At 52.8% G+C, this 16,614-nt stretch overlaps 1 protein-coding gene across 1 annotated transcript in view; it reads left to right on the top strand.

Annotated features, from left to right (window-relative positions):
- Positions 1-151: 151 nt before the first annotated feature.
- Positions 152-16,614, top strand: part of BRPF1 (bromodomain and PHD finger containing 1) — a 28,285-nt gene continuing 11,822 nt past the window's right edge. Inside the window, exons 1-7 of the mRNA XM_015421537.1 lie at positions 152-199; positions 2,328-2,937; positions 6,290-7,249; positions 10,925-11,123; positions 11,680-11,832; positions 13,189-13,335; positions 15,783-16,089. Coding sequence (XP_015277023.1) covers positions 2,342-2,937; positions 6,290-7,249; positions 10,925-11,123; positions 11,680-11,832; positions 13,189-13,335; positions 15,783-16,089 — 2,362 coding nt within the window. The 5' untranslated portion in view covers positions 152-199; positions 2,328-2,341. The remainder of the gene's footprint in view (positions 200-2,327; positions 2,938-6,289; positions 7,250-10,924; positions 11,124-11,679; positions 11,833-13,188; positions 13,336-15,782; positions 16,090-16,614) is intronic.

Raw genomic sequence — 16,614 nt, 5'->3', positions numbered from 1 at the left:
GTTCGGTGGCAAAATTGGGGTTGCCAGGGAGCCGCTTTACCCAGCGGGGCCCCCCCGCGCAGGAGCTGCTGCCGCCGCCGCCGCCGCCGCCGGAGTCTCCTCCATTGTCCGGGCGGGGCCGGGCCCATGGGCCCCGCCGCTCCGAGAGCCGCCGCACTGCCGCCCAGCCACAGCCGGCCCGGGGCTTGAGCCGCGCTCGGTGAGAGAGCCTGCGCCGCCGGGGTGCGGAGAACGACAAGCCCTACGGCCTGGAGTCGCCAGCCAGGCTCTTGTTCCCCCGCGGGAAAGGAAGGGAAGGGAAGGGAAGGGAAAGCAGCAGCAGCTCCATTGGAGCAGGAAGCGGTGGGGGGCTGCCCGAGCAGGCAGGCGAGGGAAGCAGATCCTGAGCAAGCAGGGACGGGCCGGCACTGCTGCTTTCTTCCCCAGTCCTCCTCCTCCTTCCTCTTGCACAATCAGCGGGTGCCATGGAGGGAAGGGGAGCAGCGTGAGAAGTGGGGATCCTGGCACCCGGCAGGGCCCCCCACTCCCGTCTGAGGCGTGTCTACTCAGAAGTAAGAGCAGGGAGGCTCTCTCACTCAGCGTGCTCAGGATTGCACTCTCCTGACTGGAGATCCTGTGGAAGCGGAGCGAGGCATTGGAGGGTCTTGGGGGGTTTCGTTTGTTTGTCTCGCTTGCATCCACAAAGGGACGCGGTTTGCTGCAGCCCCGGCCTCTCCTGGCCTCGCTCTCCTGCGTGGCCGGGGGTGCCACACGGGCGCGGCAGGCTGTTAGCAGGAGCGAGCGATGCAGGGTGCCCGTTGACATCTCTCTTCTGTCTTTCTCCTGGGGCCTCTCAGCCAGGGGGTGCCACAGAGGGGAGGAAGGTTCTTAGCGTGAACAAGGGGTAATGCAGGTCCACTGGCATCTCTTGTCTTCTCTCCTGCCTGCTTTCACTTAATTCCCAGTTCCTTCCATGGTCTAAGGTAGGACTGAAGTGTGTCCCTGTGTCAGTGTGTGTTGGGGGGGGTGTAATGAGAAGGCTGGCCTTCTCTGTGTTTTCCATCCCACAGTGGTGAGAACGGCAATATAATGTGGTTTGCTTGACATCTCCCTCCCTTTGCTGTAATTCCCTCTATACCAAGTGGGTCACCATGTGATGAGTGAGGCAATGTGTAGGGTTAATACAAACAAACTGTGGCGATAGAGTGGCACCCTCCCACTTCTCTTTGGCCTGGTGCTTCTATTTCCATCCCTTGTGGACATGGGTATACCGCAGAGAGGAAGAGCCAGATGAGATGGGTAACCAGATATCACAGTTGTTGTTTCCTCTACAGTTAGTAGAACACCATGGGATGAAAGAGGTGGCGGGCAGGGTTAGCTTGAGCGAGGAGTCCTATTCCCCTGCCTGATCTTCTCTCTGACCCTCTCCCTTGATTTCCATCCACAATCAGGTGAGACAGATGTAGCCAGTCAGATGACATTCAGCCACCAGGGAGGCAGTATCGAGGATTTGCATGAGTAAGAGGTATCCCTTGTTCTCATCTTTGATTCCTGTTCCCTGAATCTGTCTGCCTTGCTACATTTTTATCTGGTGGCAGAAGTGAGAATTTGCACCCACGTCTCTCCAGTCCTGATCTACCACCACTGCACCAGCTCTCACACTACAAAACCAGTGGGATACTATGGGACTGGGGAGTGTCAGTGGGCGGAAGCATCCTGGTCAGACTGACACATCTCCCCAGAGACAGAGACAGAGACAGAGAGACAGAGATGTGGCCCCAAGAGCTTGGGAGTATGTGGTAACGAAACCATGCAGTATGTGGTAACAAAAATCGTATGGCTTATGTGAATTGTATGTTAGGACTCCTGCTTTTCCCCTTCACAACTGATTATGGTGATTATTATGACTGATAATTATACCCTGCTTTCTTCCCAACGGGGATCCAACGTGGCTTACAACATCGTTTCCCCTTCCTCCATTTTATCCTCAAAACAACAACCCTGTGAGGTAGGTTGGGCTGAGAGAGAGTGATTGGCCCAGAGAGGTTCCATAACAGTGGGGATTTGAACCTGAGTCTCCCAGGTCCTACCCCAGTGCTGTTTCCTTGTTTTCCACACAGTAAACAGTGAAATTCTCACCGTGTCTCATAAAGTGTAATCTGCCATTTGGGCTAGTAGAGATCAGAGGGAATGTATAAAACTTTCTGAGATGAGTAGGTTCTGTTGTAATCAGCCAAGAGTCCTTTTTTCTAAGCTCCATAACATGCAGTTTGAGTCGGGGCAGGGGAGGTAACTCTTGGGCACTGATAATCTAGCATCCCCACTCAGTTAATTCCCCTACCTTACAGAGCCGACCATCATCATGGGGGTGGACTTTGACGTGAAGACGTTCTGCCACAACTTGCGGGCAACCAAGCCGCCGTACGAGTGCCCTGTGGGCACCTGCCGGAAGATCTACAAGAGCTACAGCGGAATTGAGTACCATCTGTACCACTATGACCATGACAACCCGCCGCCCCCACAGAGCACCCCTCTGCGCAAGCACAAGAAGAAAGGCAGGCAGAGCCGCACTGCCAACAAGCAGTCGCCCAGCCCCTCGGAGACCTCCCAGTCTCCGGGACGTGAGGTCATGACCTACGCACAAGCGCAGCGCATGGTGGAGGTGGACCTGCATGGCCGCGTGCACCGCATCAGCATCTTTGACAACCTGGATGTGGTGTCAGAAGATGACGAGACCCCTGAGGAAGCCCCCGAGAACAACAGCAATAAGGAGAACACGGAAACCCCGTCGGCGGCCCCCAAAGCCGGCAAGCACAAGAACAAAGAGAAGCGCAAGGACTCCAATCACCACCACCACAGTGCCTCGGCTGGCAACACGCCGAAGCTGCCAGAGGCCGTGTACCGCGAGCTGGACCAGGACACACCTGATGCACCCCCTCGGCCCACTTCTTACTACAGGTACAACCTAGCTGGGAAGGGCCTTGAGTCACTGTAACCCGATTTGTGTATTGGGGAGGGACTCCTCAAGGAGATTCTCATGAAGGTTACTGTAAGCCTCTCTTCTTCCTTCCTTCCTCTGGGGTGCCTGCTCCGGATCAAACTTTTAACATGTATCTTTCAGCCACACGCAGGCCTGATTCAGATCAGGGCCATTCAAGGAGGTGGGGGGGAAGGGAGGGCTACACCCTCTTCTGTGTAGTTTTGTATATATCAAAACTGCCTTCTTCACATTGTTATTATCTATTTTATTATATTGGTATTATCCATTTCCTAAGATGCTCTGGGTAGTTTTCGTGGTTCTTCATTCCTCTTTATTTTATTCTCTTAACGACTTTGGGAGGTAGGGTAGGCTGTCGGCCATGGTGGAAAGGGCTGCCAAGTTACAGCCGACTTAGGGTGACCCATGAGGTTTTCAAGGCAAAAGATGAACCGAGGTGGTTTGCCATTGCCTGCCTCTGCACAGAGACCCTGAACTCGCTTGGTGGTCTCCCCTCCAAGTACTAACCAGGGCTGACCCTGCTTAGCTTCTGAGATCTGACAAGATTGGGCAAGCCTGGACCAGCCCTAGAATGTGGGGAAGATGGGCATGTTTTGTTGCTTGACTTTTTTCCCCTTTTGAGGTGTAATAATTGTAGGGGGATGGGATGAGATCGCTTGCCGTTGTGAGGAACGGTTAACTCTCCCTTCCCTCCCTCTGTGGTTCTGATCTGAACTGGGTCTTCACGTGGTTTCTTTTAACATTTCAAAAGAGCCATGCAGATCCAGTGATGCACTAAGTTCCGGTGTAGAGACCAACGCAGTCTGTATCAACTGGGCCAGATGAAACTTTTCCTTTCCTAAAGGAGCACTGGATGAAGGGAAAGTACAGGGAATGGCCCTGTCCAAACCTTATAGAACACTGTCTGTTGTAAGGAGCTCAGTATGGGTATACGTGTTGCCCCCTCCTTCATTTTTTCCACGCATCATCCCTGCGAGGTCTGCTAGGCTGAGAGAATGAATGGCCTGAGGTCACCTGGTGAACTACGTGACAGACTGGGGATTTGAACTTGGGTCTCCCTGGTTGGAGTCCAGCACTCTAACTGCTATGCCATACTGGCTCCAATTAACCATAACAGAAAGACAGCATGGTTGCCTGCCAACAAACATGGAAGGGGAAAGCATTGTTGTCATCTAGAGAGGTATGTTTTATTAATGTTGGAAACATCAATTGTGACAAGCCCCCATATCCAAGCCCAGGCTAGCTGGATCGTATTAGGTCTCGGAAACTAAGCAGGGTCAGCCCTGGTTAGTATTTGGATGGGAGACCACCAGGGAAGTCCAGGTCCAAGGCAATGGCAAACCACCTCTTGGACAAGGGGGATCCAATAGATATTGTTTACCTTGACTTCCAGAAAGCTTTTGATAAAGTTCCTCATCAAAGGCTCCTAAGTAAGCTCAAAAATCATGGGATAAAAGGACAAGTCCTTTTGTGGATCAAAAACTGGCTAATTAATAGAAAACAGAGAATGAGTATAAATGGGCAATTCTCTCAGTGGAGGGTGGTAAGCAGTGGGATACCGCAGGGATCAGTACTTGGTCCACTGCTTTTTAAATTATTCATTAATGATTTGGAGTTGGGAGTAAGCAGAGAAGTGGCTAAATTTGCGGATGATATGAAGTTGTTCAGGGTGGTGAAAACCAGTGAGGATTGTGAGGCACTCCAAAGGGATCTGTCAAGGATGGGCAAGTGGGTGTCAACATGGCAAATGGGGTTCAATGTGGCCAAGTGCAAGGTGATGCACATTGGAGCCAAAAATCCTAAATATAAATACACATTGATGGGGTCTGAACTGGCAGAGACTGATCAAGAGAGAGATCTTGGAGTTGTAGTAGATAACTCACTGAAAATGTCGAGACAGTGTGTGACTGCAATAAAAAAGGCCAATGCTATACTGGGGATTATTAGGAAGGGTATTGAAAACAGATCAACCAATATCATAATGCCCCTATATAAATCAATGGTGCGACCTCATTTGGAATACTGTGTGCAGTTCTGGTCACCACACCTTAAAAAAGGATATTATAGCTTTGGGGAAAGTGCAGAGAAGGGCAACTCGAATGATAAAAGGGTTGGAACACTTTCTCTATGAGGAAAGGTTAAAGCGCTTAGGGCTCTTTAGCTTGGAGAAACGACGACTGAGGGGTGACATGATTGAGGTTTATAAGATTATGCATGGGAAAGAGCAGGTAGAGAAAGAGGTACTTTTCTCCCTTTCTCACAATACAAGAACTCGTGGGCACTCCATGAAATTGCTGAGCGGTTGGGTTAGAACAGATAAAAGGAAGTACTTCTTCACCCAAAGAGTAATTAACACATGGAATTCACTGCCACAGGAAGTGGTGGCAGCTACAAGCATGGACAGCTTCAAAAGGGAATTGGATAAGCATATGGAGCAGAGGTCCATCAGTGGCTATTAGCCACAAGGTATAGATAGGGGCTCTGGGGCAAGTGATGCTGTGTCTTCTTGGTGCTTGGGGGGGGGTCAACAGTGGGAGGGCTTCTAATGTCCTGGCCCCACTGCTGGACCTCCTGATGGCACTGGTATTTCTGGCCACTGTGTGACACAGAGTGTTGGACTGGATGGGCCTTTGGCCTGATCCAACATTGACGTCTCTTATGTTTTTATGTTTATGTTTATGCCCTGAAAACCCCATGAGAGGTCACCACAAGTCAGGTATGACTAGACGGCAAAATAAATAAATAAATGGTGAGTGTCATCATGTGGAGAATAACGAATGGCAGAAAAGCAGCTGGTTTAACTGGCAGCAATCATCCTCTTTTTCAGTCTGGTGGGAAGTTGGTGGGCACTCAGGTGTTTTGCCTGCAGAGAAGCCCCAGGTTTAACCCCCTGCAGCAGGGGATGGGGAAGACCTCTCTCTGCCCAAGACCCTGGAGAGCCGCTGCCCATCAGAGTAACCAACCCTGACCTTGATGGACTGAGGGTCTGGCGCAGTAGAAAGGAGCTTCATGAGTAGTGTTTGGGCATTGACTGTGTGATAATTCTCACCATGTGGGCAGAGGCTCCCGTGATCAGCCCTATGTATGGCTACAGCTGCCAAAAGGTAAGCTTCAGAGCATCCACCACACAATGCTTCCCAGCCACACAAACACACAGTAACTTGGGGTGGGATGGTGAAATGCCGTGCTGCATAACATCCCTGTGGGCTCTCCCAATGTCTATTCCCCCCCCCCCCCCGCCCTTTTCTAAACCGTGGTGGTCGTCGTCGTCCGAACCGAACCTGCCACTGAGTCTCTTCTCCCCCTTCTCAGATACATTGAGAAGTCAGCCGAGGAGCTGGATGAGGAGGTGGAGTACGATATGGATGAGGAAGACTACATCTGGCTGGACATCATGAACGAGCGCCGGAAGACGGAGGGCGTGACCCCCATCCCCCAGGAGGTCTTTGAGTACTTGATGGACCGGCTAGAGAAGGAGTCCTACTTCGAGAGCCACAACAAGGGCGACCCCAACGCCTTGGTGGACGAGGATGCCGTCTGCTGCATCTGCAACGACGGGGAGTGTCAGAACAGCAACGTCATCCTCTTCTGTGACATGTGCAACTTGGCCGTGCACCAGGAGTGCTACGGCGTCCCTTACATCCCCGAGGGCCAGTGGTTGTGCCGCCGCTGCCTGCAGTCACCTTCCAGGGCCGTGGACTGCGCCCTGTGCCCCAACAAAGGGGGTGCTTTTAAACAGACGGACGATGGGCGTTGGGCCCACGTGGTGTGCGCCCTCTGGATCCCGGAGGTGTGCTTTGCCAATACGGTGTTCCTGGAGCCCATAGACAGCATAGAGCACATCCCCCCAGCCCGCTGGAAGCTGACCTGCTACATCTGCAAGCAGCGCGGCTCTGGGGCCTGCATCCAGTGCCACAAAGCAAACTGCTACACGGCGTTCCATGTCACCTGCGCCCAGCAGGCAGGGCTGTACATGAAAATGGAGCCCGTCCGGGAGACGGGGGCCAACGGCACCTCCTTCAGCGTTCGCAAGACTGCTTACTGTGACATCCACACACCACCAGGCTCCATGCGGCGCCTGCCCGCCCTCTCGCACAGTGAAGGGGAGGAGGAGGAAGAGGAGGAAGAGGAAGAGGGGAAGGGCTGGAGCTCCGAGAAGGTGAAAAAGGCCAAGGCCAAGTCCCGGATTAAAATGAAGAAGGCGAGGAAGATTCTGGCGGAGAAGAGAGCAGCCGCTCCTGTGGTGTCAGTACCATGCATCCCTCCCCACCGGTAAGGGCCCCCTCCGTCCCTGCTATTCTATTTTGCATCTTCATGTTGCCAAACTGGGTGAATGGCAGACCTGCTGTCGTAGAAACAGCTTGTCATGCCTGCAACAGCGAGGAACGCCCTGGGAGATCGGGGTGGGTCCGTAGGCCTGTGCGTTTGAGGCCCAAACCAGTATTCCCAGGTTTAGGTCACCTGATCCTGAGAGGTGCACGTTGGAACGGTTTTTGGCTGCGGTCCACATGAGACAGACAGCCTCCTGCTCCTTAGGAAGAGGTTATTCAGGGAGCATGGGTTTTATTTGTTGCAGGTGAACGTCCCAGAGGCTTTGTCTCATGTGGTTGCAGCTAACAATAGTTCACACCCAGGTCTCGGGCTCGGGTCATGTAAGCCTGGGAATTCTGATCCCCGCACACACTGATCCCCAGCCTGCCTGTCTGCCTCTCGGTCTCTGTCAGGGGACCTTCATCTAGAGAGAAGAGATGAAGACCTGTCTATCCCACGGTATTACAAAATCAGATATTGGTTTTTCAGGCTACGCGGCTTGTTTCTTCATGAGTCATAAGGTGTGCAGCAACTGTCTTTTGATCCGGAAGTCACACCAAGTGCAAACAGCACCTGGTCGCCTGGAGTGCGGTTGTCAGTACATGCAGACCCTGTGACTCTTGCCTCCAAGTCCCCCATATCCAAGATTCCTGTCAAACAGCTATTTTTCACTGTTGGCAAGAGGTCAACGGTATGGTGCAGCGTGACCAGCTGATGTTAAATACAGCTTCAGATGCAATGGGCCCTACTCTGATAGTGTAGTCCTAGACAGACAGTTCAGAAGTTAGGAGTGTGCATTCCTCTTCAAAGTGGAGCTGGGACGCCTGTTGCTTCCGGACTTTAACGCCTCCCTCTGTTAGAACAGGAGCTAAAGTGCATTAAGAGTCGGAGGGTCAAGCCAGATGTGATGGTGTCCTTGTGGCTACCACAAGGAAGCCACCGCCATTTTAAAATGCCGCGAGGGCCCTGTTCATGATGGGACCCACAGAGGTGCTCTGGTCCGCCCCCCCTCCCCCCGTGCCTTATCAAGTGCCAAAACAGCCACATGCGCCCTGCTGCAGCTGCTTTGGCATTTGAAAAGGGGCAGGGAGAGGAACAAGAGCAAAACACTGAGCCCAATCAGGATTTTAAAAAAATGGTGGCAGTGTCGACATGGCAGCCACAGGGATGCCTCACATCTAGTTCAGCCTCGAGAAAGCGATGCGCAGTAAACCAACATCATCCGCAGGTCGATGATGTGCAATTTCACGTATTTGCTGTCTGCAATTTGAGTATGTGGCACAGTCTTCAGGCTCTTTTTACCCCTAGCTCGCCATTGCTTTAATCTATAAAATTTTGCAGGGAACTTGGTTGGCTTGTGGGAAATGTGGGTGTTTTGCCACTGGGGACAGCAACACACAGCCCACTTCCTGGAAATGCCCTGCCTTCCAGTGTTCTCAGGTTTGTGGTGATCCCGTGAATGGATCCCCCATGAATGGGCAAGGGGCTGCTACTGCATGTGTGAGCAGACTCCTTTCTGTCTTCTCTTTGGTCCCCTGTTTCATTCATCTCCTCCTTTGTCCCTGTAATTGCAGGCTAGCAAAATTTGCCAGGTAAAAGGTTGGACCCCAGCATGCTTTGCCACGTGGGCTGCATTCAACTGACTTCACTGCAGTGGCCTCTCACCCCCCCCCCCCCCCCCCCGTTTGCTGTGATGTCCTGAAACCCTGGGCTTGTTGGCTGAAGCCAAACTGAGATTTCAGACCAGAGTTTGTAGCTGGTTTGTTAGGATTGTTGTGACATCTGAGTCCACGTGCCCTAGTCTGTTGAGTTCCACTGCCCCTTGCTCTGACCTGCCAAGTCAGGGGAGGGTGTCCTCCTTGGTGGGAGGCACGATAAAGACAAAGCAGGGTTTAGCCTCTTAGCTGCAAGACAGGGACATGCTCATGAGGATTTGTGGCTGAGGAGGGATTTGAACCCAGGTCAGACCCAAAATGTTGCCTGCTAGCTTACAGTCCCCCCCCCCCCCAGCATCCTTGTCTTGCAGTGCTTTAATTGGGGACAAGATGGAGTGGGGGAAGCATTCCCCCTTCCCCCAGGGCTCTTGGTTTTTGTCCTTGTTACACCACCATATGTTCCCATGCGTCACCAGAGACTGATGGTGGGTGAGGTATTTAGCGAGCTAAGAAAATTCCCTCTGGGACTAGCTTGCGGGTGGGTTTTGCTTCTCATTTCGGGTGTTAATCTTTATGTTGAATTGAGGCTTGGGGGAGACTGACTGGCCACAGCCGTCCCCTCTCACATCAGTGGGTCTGTACCCTTCTCTGCCCATCCTGGTGAGGCCCAAAGAGCTGGTTCTGAAGTAGAAAAAGATCAAGTTCATTTTAAGACGATTGTATGGTTGTCACTTGCCAGGACTGAAGTAACAATTCTAACATGGTCTTATGGCCTAAAGGTGTTGAGAAGATTTTTTCCTTGTTCCCATAAGGCTGTGAGCTACCTGCTTACCCAAGGCAGCCCATGACCAGCCTGGATTTGAACTGGGGGCTTCCCCCCCCCCCCCGGCCACCTCAGCCCACCTCTCTGTCTGCCACAGCTCACTGTCACTGCTTGGCTGTCCTGCTTTCTCTTAGGCCTGTGGTTCAGGCGGGATGTGGGGTGGGGTGGGGGGAAGAACAAGATGCGGGGGAGAACGGTTTATTTGACCTTTTAGATCATGATGCATTTCAGGGGCTCTAATAAAGCGAAGTCAAAAGATACATCAGTAAATATATCGTTTAGAATAACCATACAAACTAAGAATTAGATCTCCTGACAAAGCTTATTGCGAAATTAATTTTAAACTCATTCTGAGTATGGTATAGGGCAGTGGTGGCGAACCTATGGCATGGGTGCCAGAGGTGGCACTCAGAGCCCTCTCTGCGGGCACGCGTGCCATCGCCCCAGCCAGGCCCAGACCACTATTAAAGTGTCGAATTCTTTGCCAAATAATTTTAAGTAAATGAAAGCATTTGGGATTGCTTTCCTTACTTTGTTTGTATCATCTTAAGTTAATGTATGAGTGGTTTTTTCTAAAGTAAAACCTCCGTATTCAGGTTAAATTGCCGTGTTGGCACTTTGCGATAAATAAGTGGGTTTTGGGTCGCAGTTTGGGCACTCGGTCTCTAAAAGGTTCGCCATCACTGGTATAGGGGGAACCCAACATGTTCTTTTTTTTTGGCCGTCAAGTCAAGTCGCAGCTGACTTATGGCAACCCCTGAAGGGGTTTTCAAGGCAAGGGACCGTCCAGAGGTGGTTTCCCATTGCTGGCTCCTGCATCACGACCCTGGTATTCCTCGGAGGTCTCCCCTCCGAATACCACCCAGGGCTGGCCCTGCTTAGCTTCTGAGATCTGACAAGATCGGGCTAGCCTGGGACATCCAAGTCAGGGCAACTCATTCTCTAATGTGATACAAAAACTCTAGACAGTTTGTAACCGAAAGCATTTTTCCATGTAAACTGAAAAAGGAAAAAAAAAAGAACTCGAGGTGAATGCTAACACAAAGTCCATATCAGAAAACTCCGACAGTGCGGCATACCTCCAGTACGCCACTCCCCACGTCCCTGTGAACGTGGCCCTGCTGAGCCCCTTCCCCCTCTCCCCCCTTCCCCCTGCAGGCTTAGCAAGATCACCAACCGCCTGACCATCCAGAGGAAGAGCCAGTTCATGCAGCGGCTGCACAGCTACTGGACCCTCAAGAGGCAGTCCCGCAATGGGGTCCCCTTGCTGCGCCGGCTCCAGACGCATCTCCAGTCGCACCGGAACTGCGAGCCAGGAAGACCCGCCCCTCCCCCTCCCGTGTCCAAGACGGAGCAGGTGCGGCTTCTCTGGAGATTCGGGGCCTGGGATGGGCATGGGTCTTGGCTATCAAAAGGTGGGGAGGGGGAAGTGGACACACACACACACCCCTGGTGCCTCTGACTAACAGCATGGCCTCTCGCCTGGCAATCTGCTTGCAGTGTGAAGGAGCATGGGGCTGTTTAGGGAGAGCTAGGGGCTGAGGCTTCTCCTAGGGTAGGGTGTGGCACTCTGCTTCCCAGTTCATATAATGGGTGGGGGTGGGGGTGGAAAAGTCCCTGCTTTCCTTCTAGTCCTGGTTTAAGTCCTCGTGTCAAAAGTCCCCAGGGGTCAGTCTTGGCACTTTCCATTAAATAACCTGGCCTTGGAGAGTTGCTGCGAAAAGGAGTAGGCAGACCCACCTATTCTCCCCCTTGCGAGCCCTCCAAACCGGCCCCTCTCCCTCAGCCCTGCTGCTTGCCGCCATCCTGCCTGCTGTTTCATGGCTGCCACATTGGCAGAAGCTAGCCAGTTGCTCCATTTCAAGCCCTGGCAGACTGGCAAAGAGTTCAGGGGGTGCCCCTTCCTCTCATAGACTCTGATGTTCCCGCAGCGAGACAACACAGAGGATAAGAACTGGGCCCTGAAAGAGCAGCTGAAATCCTGGCAGCGCCTCCGCCACGATCTGGAACGAGCGCGCTTGCTGGTGGAGTTAATTCGCAAGCGGGAGAAGCTCAAGAGAGAGACGGTAACTGCGCCGGGGAAGGGGAGCCGGGGAAGGAGGCCCGGCCTTCCCTTGGGCGGGGAGAGGGGTGGGGTCTTCCCGAAGTATCTACCAGGAGGCTCTCAGAATGGAGCAGCAGGGAAGAGTATCGGGACCTTGACAGGGTAGCTGGGCAACACGGTTAGAGCCTTTACTTAAGGGGAGGAGAGGGAGGAGACCGCAGTCTTCCCGGGGGAGCTGGCAAGCAAGAGGGGAGGCTACGAGGTCTTTCGGGAGAAACAAAGATCTTCCCAGGGGAGGATCTTTGGATATGGTGCCTTCTCTGCTTGCCGCTTGGTGGTAGCTAGTTCCCTTCCATTGCCCTCCCCGCGAGAGCCTGCTCTTAGGACATGTTTTTGGGCGACCTGAGCAAAACGGGGACTAGGACTGCCCAGGATGAACCTCTGCATTTCCTACAGCAGTGTTTTCCAGACAGTGTCCCGGGGGTTTAGTAGGAGCACGCTGGGCAGGTTCCACAAGGGGAATGGCCAGCAAGCTGTCCAAATGACAGCTTGTCGACCATGTCTGGGATTCTGCCCCAGTGCACAGTGGCAGGGGAGGGTTGGCACCTTTGGGGGGAGGGGCGTGTTCCTGTCTTGCATGGGGACAGCAAGGTCAGGAGGCCTGCTGGAACTTAAGCAAATAGAAAGTAGAAGGGAGAGGTCCTGGCTCAGTGGTAGAGCATCTGCTTGGCATGCAGAAGGTCCCAGGTTCAATCCCCAGCATCTCCAGTTAAAAGATCTAGCAGTAGGTGATGTGAAAGACCTCTGCCTGAGACCCTGGAGAGCCGCTGCCAGTCTGAGTAGACAATACAGACTTTGATGGACCCAGGGTCTGATTCAGTATAAGGCAGCTCAATGCATTCACGTGATCAAAATGCTCAATGAGTTCAGATGTGCCCTAGAATGTGCCATCGGGATCTTCAGTTGCCAGCAGGGGTTTTGCACCTGGCAGATTGCTGTACAGAGTGTTCCCTGAGGACAGAGAGTTTGAACTCCAGCATCATGTGAGATCTTCAGAGCTCCTTGATCTCATGGGCACAAGTCTGAAGGGATGGGCATCTCAGGTCAAATAGCTTGCGAGCCACACCCCACCAGAGGGCTAGAAGTGGCAAATGACCCTGTGCTAAAGCATGGCTAGATTAGGCTACCCTTTGAGCCCCCATGCCCCTTCAGAGGGATGCTACCATGGCCGTCAGTTCTCTCCATTCCCCCACCCTGCCCCTTTCCCGAGGGTCCTCCTGATCTCGTTAACACCGTGCTACTTCAGAGGTCCAGGCTTAGGTGGAGCTGGGGTCCCGGAGACACCGGCGCTGAGCGGAGCCTCCCCTCTCTGTTTCAGATCAAAATCCAGCAGGTGGCGCTCGAGATGCAGCTGACCCCCTTCCTCATCCTCCTGCGCCGGACCCTCGAGCAGCTCCAGGAGAAGGACACGGGCAACATCTTCAGCCAGCCGGTCCCGCTGTCTGAGGTAACAGAACTCTACGAAGTAAGAACCCCTCCACCCCCAATTTCTACTTTGCTCTCTTCCCACCCAGCCCTAGTGCTGGTTTCTGTCCCCTCAAAATCGTGTACTACACGTACCCCTTCACGCGGCTTTTTGGGCCTCACGGCAACATCCCCCCACACACTGGGTGCCCTGTATGCCAGCTTCGGCTGGCAGACGATCCACCAGCTGCCCGTAGTTCCGCAGCTGGGGTTGGGGTACATTTTGGACAAGGTTGGACTCATGGAAAGGTTAGGATCATGTTGCCATTGCTTTGTTTGTGCGGGGGCAGAAATATTCCTCGACTGTTCATTTTCTAATATCCGTGTCATAGTCTGAGGAGAGGAAAGTTGGGACAAAAGCCTTCCTCCAAGCCACAGCTGGGCCACTTTCCGGTGCCCAGGCTTAACCCCAGAAGGTGTGAGATGGGGATGTCAGGATGCCATTGCATTTGCAGGGCTAAAATGTCACCTCTGCTTCCTGCCACATATTCCTCTTGAATTCTATGGGGACAGATTACATTTTTAATAGAAGAGGAATCCACATATCCTGTCGGGGGGGTATAACAATACCCTCCAGGTAGTGTTGGGTGGCCAGCGGTGCCATCCAAGTTATGCTCTTCTCAGCTCGATGGCTTCAAAGGTCCCTGCGTAGAATTGCACTATCAATAAGTCTGAGAGCCAGAGAGCCATCTCTGATGGGGCCTTGGCTCAGGGGGTGCTTTGCATGCACAAAATCACAGGTTCAGTTCCTGACGTCCCCCAGTTAAAGAGGGATCAGCAAAGCTCTTTCTCTGGCTAAGAGCACAGACGACTGCTGCCGGAGTAGGCAACACTGAGCTGAGGGGACTCAACAGAAGGGAGCTTCATATGCTTAATCTTGCATTCCTTGTATCTTACTCCTGGGAACTCCCCCCCCCCCAATCTGCCTGTGTATGTGCATTCGCAGAAAGTGCTGGAAGAAGGAGCACATGAGCAAGGTACCCTCACCATAATTCATTAATGATGGCACCTTGCACATGTGGTGTTATATCCAACAGTTTCTGTCAATTAAGCATTCTGTGAAAAGCATGTCCCTAAAGGAGCAGTGTGCTCACATTGTCCCTTGAAACCTTCCATACATCTAAGGTTAAAGGATGAGGTTTCTGGGATAATGAACACACATGAAGCTGCCTTATACTGAATCCATCAAAGTCAGTGTTGTCTACTCAGACTGGCAGCAGCTCTCCAGGGTTTCAGGCAGAGGTCTTTCGCAGCACTGACTGCCAGATCCTTTTTTAACTGGAGAAGCTGGGAATTGAACCTGGGATCTTCTGCATGCCAAGCAGATGCTCTACCACTGAGCCACAGCCCCTCCCCTGATAGTGCTGGTAGGTGCCAGCTTAGTGCTCTTTTAAGGGTGTGTTTTCCCCAGAGCATCATACTGATAACATAAACTTCATTGAATTTTAGCCAATAACAATGTACCCTCCAGCCGTAATATTCAGTGGTCCAAGTTAAAATGTGTAGATTTGGTATAATCACTCTTTACACGCTACCTCTGGGACAGCGGTATCCAAAGTCAATTAGCAGTTTGTATTGAAAAGGGGAATTTTGTCTGCACTTTCAACTGTAGGGCTCTTCTGAGAAAGCGGCAGTGCAGAAAGCTAACCCGATTAACAGTGCTGCTTCTCCACCTAGCAGCCATCATAGGTACAAAGGGGTTACAGACTGCAGATGAAAACAAAGTGTTGGAACGGCAGAACCAATAGGTAGCTGAGAAAGTCTGTAAACTGCCTCAAGCAGGTCTCAGGAGAGGGAGCGTAATACATTTTTCAAACAAATGAATACCCACAGTGCAGAAGGAGGAGGAAGGAGGGGCTGTTTTTGTCCTCCGAATGTTAGACTGCCATGGCCTTGGTCACATGGCCTAAGCACTAAGATCAAACCTCTTAAGGAGGAAGATGAAGTCTGTCCCCACCTTGGGATGTTTTGGTATTTCGAGGGCCTTCAGTAAGGCCATGAAAGGTTGTGGGCTAAGAGTGAAGCCTGCTGAGAGAGGAAACTGGTGCCGAGATGAGCTGGTGGGGAGCAAAGAGCCTGAGAGGGTGTGGGCTGGTAGTGGCAAGCCATATGGGAGTAATCGAGTTTGCAAGCTGGGCTGAGGATCCTTTAGACAGACACCGAGCTCGAGCTGCCTTCTCTGCAGCTTCCACTGAAACCAAATAAACCTGCTTCTATAAAGTGCATTAAGTTTTTTGGATGCTGCTCACAAACCGCAGGGCTCGGGAATGTGTTTTTATCGCTGTGCTGTGCGCCCGTGCAGACTGGCAGTACCCCTGGCAAGTGGGGAGACTGCAGCAGCTTGGGCAAGAGCTTAAAGGGCCTGATACGGGTCTGCTTGTTAACTGTTCTTTTCTCGGAGCAGGTGCCTCCCCGCCCCTTAGCCGTGCCGCTCTCTGTCCCCCGCAGGTCCCCGACTACCTGGACCACATCAAGAAGCCGATGGACTTCTACACCATGAGGCAGAAGCTGGAGGGCTATCGCTACCTGAACCTCGACGAGTTTGAGGAGGACTTCAACCTGATCGTCAGCAACTGCTTGAAGTACAACGCCAAAGACACCATCTTCTACCGGGCAGCCGTCCGGTTGCGGGAGCAAGGCGGGGCCGTGTTGCGGCAGGCCCGTCGGCAAGCGGAGAAGATGGGCATCGACTTTGAGACGGGCATGCACTTCCCCATGGCTGGGGAGGAGGCACCTCCGCGGGGCGCTGAGAACGGTGAGCAGCAGCAGCATGCTTCCTTGCTTTAACAGCCTCCTGAGACTGCCGGTGCTGCCAGGGAGGGGCAGGAGGAGTGCCCGGAGCGGCAGCTGCTCGGGGTTGCTAGGGCAGGAGATTGCTCAGAGGCACCACCGAGCTAGAGTGGGTCCTTCGGGAACACAGGAGTGCCTAACTTTCCTTCCTGAAATCAGCCACTGTGAAACGGCGAGTCTCGCTTTGTAATATCGTAAAGCACAAAGGGATCTGGTGGTGCTGGCGCAACGTCCGGCAATGCCGGATCTCTGGCTGTCCCACCCGGGTGTGGTCTTGGAGCACGAGCGTCTCTGCCGGCCCTAGTTTGAAAAGGGAGGCAGCGTGTCCTCAGTCTGCCTTCAAAACAGAACTGCTGTTGTTGTTTTAGTAACATTATAGAAAAGGATGCCTTGGAGGAGATGGTGTAGGGAGAAGTGAATGGGGAAGTGGGGCCGGTCTTGCAGGGAAGTCCGTTCCCCCCCCCCCCCCCCACCGATACACACCCACCGA

The sequence above is a fragment of the Gekko japonicus genome, unplaced genomic scaffold (genome assembly GCF_001447785.1).
Source record: "Gekko japonicus isolate JY-2015 unplaced genomic scaffold, Gekko_japonicus_V1.1 scaffold1237, whole genome shotgun sequence".
Classification (NCBI taxonomy): domain Eukaryota; kingdom Metazoa; phylum Chordata; class Lepidosauria; order Squamata; family Gekkonidae; genus Gekko; species Gekko japonicus.
This window is presented reverse-complemented; position numbering and strand designations above follow the sequence as displayed.